The sequence below is a fragment of the Lolium rigidum genome, chromosome 4 (assembly GCF_022539505.1).
Source record: "Lolium rigidum isolate FL_2022 chromosome 4, APGP_CSIRO_Lrig_0.1, whole genome shotgun sequence".
Lineage (NCBI taxonomy): Eukaryota > Viridiplantae > Streptophyta > Magnoliopsida > Poales > Poaceae > Lolium > Lolium rigidum.
This window is the reverse complement of record NC_061511.1, coordinates 179,233,158-179,238,876: the sequence shown is the minus strand read 5'-3', so window position 1 is coordinate 179,238,876 and position 5,719 is coordinate 179,233,158. Positions and strand designations below refer to the sequence as shown.

At 41.6% G+C, this 5,719-nt stretch overlaps 1 protein-coding gene across 2 annotated transcripts; it reads right to left on the bottom strand.

Annotated features, from left to right (window-relative positions):
* Positions 1 to 1,068: 1,068 nt before the first annotated feature.
* On the bottom strand, positions 1,069 to 5,413 carry LOC124706459 (cyclin-H1-1-like). 2 transcript variants are annotated; one of them, XR_007004421.1, is made up of 14 exons: positions 5,176 to 5,410; positions 4,997 to 5,047; positions 4,827 to 4,899; positions 4,520 to 4,638; positions 4,367 to 4,440; positions 3,969 to 4,089; positions 3,823 to 3,891; positions 3,670 to 3,711; positions 2,747 to 2,824; positions 2,470 to 2,528; positions 2,265 to 2,349; positions 1,745 to 1,818; positions 1,534 to 1,654; positions 1,069 to 1,455 (listed from the first exon to the last, which is right to left on the bottom strand). XR_007004421.1 is itself a non-coding variant. In XM_047238124.1 (14 exons), exons 1-14 carry the CDS (start codon positions 5,233 to 5,235, stop codon positions 1,443 to 1,445), a joined length of 981 nt encoding a protein of 326 aa, XP_047094080.1. In that variant the 5' UTR covers positions 5,236 to 5,413; the 3' UTR covers positions 1,069 to 1,442. The 2 variants fall into 2 exon arrangements, 1 of the variants encoding a protein (XP_047094080.1); XM_047238124.1 differs by having other exon boundaries at positions 1,592 to 1,654; positions 5,176 to 5,413.
* Positions 5,414 to 5,719: the final 306 nt, after the last annotated feature.

The following is a 5,719-nucleotide window of genomic DNA, read 5'->3' as shown; positions in this document are numbered from 1 at the left end:
GGGGGACGGTTTGGGGGACGCGACTGGAGATGCTCTTAGCTTTCATGCAGAAAGAGAACTGTCAGACAGTCAGAGTAAATCGGACAAAGATGACATGTTTAGGAATGACTATCAGAAAACTACACATTTGAGCTTGCATTTGACAAAAGTACACATACTCTGCAAGAATATTTCAATAACGCAAACATTCACTGATCCGTATTATATGAGATCGAATCTAGCCATCTCATAGTATAATTGACATGTGTGAGGAGAGAGACAACAAATGACCAGACGGCAGGCGGCAGCCAGAGGCTATGCTTTTCTTAATCAAAACAAATGTGCAGTTTTCACTGAATCATACTTGTTCTATTACAAATACACAAAACGTGGCACAGTAGATAAGCAACTTTGCTACATGGCATTGTAAAATGAGAGCGATTGCGCATGACACGGAAATGGTGGAAATCGGTTACAGCTACTATACTAGTATTGCAATGGCCAGCAAGAGGTGTGCACAAACTGCCTAATTTAATTTTCCTTTCATCCTCCTAGCACAGCTGCTGAAGAACAAGCAGTCCTCGATCGGCATCGCACCAGCACACATTGCTGCATAATTGCTCTTCGCTGGACTGGTCGCCTTGCCTTCCTACAAGCAGCCCTCGGCGAAGGCCAAACATGAGATCGCCAGGCGTGATGATGCTCAATAAAGGCAGTCTTAGTTCGCTGCTGGGCGTGCTCCAATCTGGCTTGATGGCGGAGAGGAGAAGTCGCCAAGCCAAGGAGAGGGATTTTTTTTTTTTTGACGTGCGGAGAGAGGGATTTTGACCAGGCAGAAAAATCTGATGGATTTTGACTCGAGACACTGATTAGAGATTTGATTTTGTGTATAAAAGTATTACAGTACTGATTTAATATATTACTAGGATTTTTACTCAGAAACTAGTCGATATGTTTCTGCAAACGTGCACATCTGGTTAAGACGCCAAGGTAAAAAAAAAAAAAGGTTTCGGTCTCTTTCAGAACAGAGATTCTCAACAGATACTGTCAAAATAAGGCAGATTATCTTGATTGTCAGCTCACTGCAAATGAAGATTAACTCTAGCAACTTTACCTGACACAGGCAGGCAGTTTTTATCATTCCTGTATATAGCAAAGTGGCATCCCAAGTTTTACAACTCAAGGTTGTCACTCCGCATGTGCCAAAGAATTAACTTACATCAATATAGCGTCCAACGTTCTACACCTCAAGTTTCTCTAACATCGCGCCCAACAATTAATTTACTCCAATAAAATTATCAAGTTATTACAGAATACATAGAGCTCCTTGGCACTGAACGTTAGTCACAGTAAGGCACATCATCTGAAAATGGCTTGTCCTTGGCCAAGGCCTAAGCTGGTCAGGAGATCAGCTTAGCGTGGCTGGTGCAATGGCTGGAGATGTCGGAGTTGAAGTTGGATTATCAACCGGAGAGCCTGGGTATACGAAGAAACATGTATCATAACTTGGTCGCATGATAAAGCTAGACGCATAACCACGGTGCAAGTCCTTACCACCGCATTTTCTCTAACTGGTTCTTACACAACACAGTTGCCCTTACAAGGTACTTACTGCCGGGCATCACCAGCAGTCCTTTTTGATTTGTGCTTCGGCTTCTTTTCCTTCTTCTTGTGCCTGAAGAAATTTCCATGTAGCAAGCATGAGTACACAAGGGTAAAAAATAATGGAGGACATGCAGGCCCGTAGAGATGAGAGAGAGCTTACTCATCCAAGCAATGTCTCAGCTTGCGATCAGCATGTTTCATGTCTTCTTGAGTAAGTATTTGAAGCCGGTCAACCTGCAGAAATACACAAATAGTACAGCACATTGATGATTAGATGTCGGAAAATCCATCAATCTGACAGCTCTGGGTGTTCCAGAATGTGGGGTAAACCTCTGCTGTATAAAAATAGACCCTCATCAAGTATCATCCACATACGAACTGTCACATATGTATAAAAATAAACCCTCAAGCATCATCCATGATGTCTATGCGATCGAAGATGCAAGCAAACAAGAACGGATGGTACTCTCTGTCAGGTCAATAGATAACCAATACCCTCCGGAACAGACACATATGTTAAACAAAGCACGGAAGCACCACCTTATCTAATCCTTTTCTGCTAACACAACGTGTTTGTGCAGACCGGTGAAATGAAACACGCAGTTAAAGAACAATTCTTGGTGGGAGTTTACATAATTATGTCAAACTGTATTTGTACCAAGCCAGGTAAAAGTCCTCACCAAGTAATTAATCATATTCATTATCTGAACAAATTGTTCGATTGGACAATCAAGGCGTTGCCTTGAAAAAACACTTTCCAAGTATCTGCAAACAATCAATGAATTTAGCAAGATCAACAATGAATAAATGGAAAATTGAACAATAGCATCATGAAACACAAAGTTCCAACACACTAAGGATAAACACTGATAAGAAGCTTACGACCTTTCAAAATCAAGGACCTTGAGTGCGTCATTGGACTTGTACAGAGCAGCTAATGCCAACTGTAAAAATAGGAACACTATTTAATCAGGTCATATATGATATGGGTAGAAACTGAGGTTTGAACACATCAAGCTTGACACATAGGATAAAGCTTTCTTAATTAGACACAAATTAACCAAGTAATTTATGAAAATGGCAGTCATCTAGCAGATTTTTTTATTTTAGACAAAAAAAGATTAACTGAAGATTATCTATATTATTGATAGCTCAAGATTACCTGTCCAGGAGTATAGAGAAGAGGCGCGTCGGTCAACATCATTCTGTCAACATGAGAATTCGCAGTTTGATACAAATCCTACAATACAAGCATCTGATGCATAAGCAGGGCAGCCATACAACTTTTCATGCTTTTTTTTTAATTTCCAACTTGCATTTTTGTTATTTGTACTATTTATCTTTCGTTCCATATAAGGAACAAGCTGAAAGAGCATTTTTTACATCGAGCCAAATTTCCACATTCGGACTATTTTCCATGTAATGGATGGTTGAATTATTGTTTGAGCAAGTGACACAAAAAGTTACAATATTTATTTGCCTCTTAGCCTATGTGGCTAATTGATTGGTCGTACTACTTATATGATGTATCTTACTGTCGACTAGAAACAAGTGATAAAAGTTAATGTTCAACACAAGCCAGCATGACGTAGTAAAATTGATAGACTTTTATGTTTTCGGTATCCTTTTGTTGATGCAATCCCAAAATCAATTCTGACACCAACTCAATTTTCACAGCTAACATTCATCCGTTATCCAAACAAAGGGGATCCAGAGGTTGTAGATAAAATAATTCAATCTTTGCGCTATTCTTATATGACAGTATTTAACTAATGATCCTCAGAAGTTAATGCTACGATCTTGGTACTAGCAATTAGTAAAACCATTAGTGTACTCAATTACCTTCACCTACAAGTTTAGGCCTTCAGGGTTAACCAAACAAGACATGCCTCATTAAATCATATTATTTCTCAATGATTAGGATTACATATAATGTGTAACTTCCATTCATAGCATACTAGGATGGAAATATTAAGTAAAATATAGAACATATTTTTTCTACACATGTCAGGTAAAGAGTAACACAGTAAACATTAAATTATTGTGCTTGAACAGTATGGCAAAAGGGTTGAAGAAATGTATGACCTTCAACCGTTGGTGTGCACCATTACCTGCCCTACAAAAATCCTTTGTAGAAAGAAAAAAAAAGACTTGCATTAGCCAAAGGAGCCATACGATAAGCTCAAATATGATGAATTTATAATGCTGACTATCATGAAATGTTCAGAAGGAACTTACATCCATGTCATCAATAAACCCTTCGATAGATCGATATGGAGCAAAAACGATCAAATCAAAATCTAAAGACTGGAAGAAACGAAGAAATTTAGTGTCACATTATGTTTGCTTGGAAACGTTAAAAACTCCATATGGAAATGGCTTACTTTCAGAACAATCATTTCGTTATTTAGAATAATCTGGTGGTCCTGGTTAATTCCTTTGCCAAGTTCCTCAGCAGAAACATGATTTTCTTCCACTTTGCAAGAAGAATATACACAAGTTAACCTGTCAAATTAAAATCGATTAACTTGGTCCCTGGCAACATACTAACAGGGTCAAAGACATTGACTGATAGGGATATAAGACACTACAAACACCCATACTTATATCTTCAATTAGAACACATACATCATTGCCTTTAATAGACGTATAAATGGTTCCATTTGTTTGCATGGTTGTTTAGTTATGGTTGAGCGACAAATAATCTCAGCTGAGTATTTGATACACCAGGATCTTGTCTATTCTAAACCACAAAACTATTCATTTTACCATTGTTGCTTACATAATATGCTTTGGGTGATGCTCCATTACAGACCACTGTAGATAGAATCTCTTGAAATATATTATTGCTGTAGCCTGCAAGGCAACAACTGACTGTTAGCACATGATCATTAAGCTACCAAAGACACTGTGTACAGGAAGAGGAGTGCTTTACCTGAATCTTATGGGGGAACTTGAATGCTTTACACACTTCTTGAATCTTCTGCTCGTAAAATCTCCGCATCATTTGCTCCTCTTCGCAGGATAGAGGCTTCACACTCGAGCTCCCGACAACTGAATTCAAAACAGCGATTTAGCACTTTTACATCCGAATGCGACGCCATTGTACACACTTGGCACAAACTTACATTACAGTGAACATTGGCCAAGCGCAAGGGTAAGTATGAAAGAAGAAAACTTTGAACTGAAAGTGGCACAAAATATTGCTTTCGATGCTCATGTGTACCAATCAAAACACATACCGTGATCGGGCGCGGGTTCGGGGTTCGATATCGACCCATCGACAGGGTCCACCTTCAACCGCGTCGTTCCATACTTGACAAAGAAAATTAAAGTAAAAATGAGCAGCCATTACTCATCCATAAACAAGTAAACAAGTGAATTAAATGTAATGAGGCCAGGAGAAGCCAACCTGCGCGAGGGTCTCCGCGGAACGCCGGTTCACCCACGTCCACTTATCTATCTGCAAGCATAATTACAGGCATCAGCATACCAGTCAGGAGTCTGTAGGCTATAGGTTAGCCGTCCCAGGGCAAAGCAACCCTGGGGCACCGAGCGCAGAAACAGAAACAATGGATCGGGAAGGGTCACCAGGTCTTGGGGCTGGAAGATCCACCGCTCCCGGTGCGTGGAGGTCTGGAAATCCGACATCTTCGCGCGGCCTAAGCGCTCCTACCCCCACCGCTCTCACGAGCTGAATCGAGCTCGCCCCCCGGTGAACACTTGGAGATGCCAACCCACCTGATCGAAGGGAGTGGGAACGAGATGGCGCGTCCTTCGGAGGAGCGCGGCGACGGGGCGGTGGCGGCAGCGGTAGCCGGCCGTCGGGAAGGGAGCCGGCCAAAGAAGGGGGCTTATTTTGCCCTGTTCGTGCCACGAACAGGGGGGTTATAATCAATTCGGAAATAAAAGCAGTACTTGATTGGAAAATAAAAGCAGAGTATTACAGTACTTGATTGGAAAATAAAAGCAGAGTACAGGCGTGTTTCGGGGAGCGGCGGGGTAGGCTCCGGGGGAGCGCGGCGGCGGCGGCGAGGTCCGGTACGGCGGCGCAGGTGGAATCCGGAAAGCTGCGGGGCGGACGCCGGAGACGATGGGCGATTTTCGCCGGAGATAGCTCGGGGCGCCGAGCCTA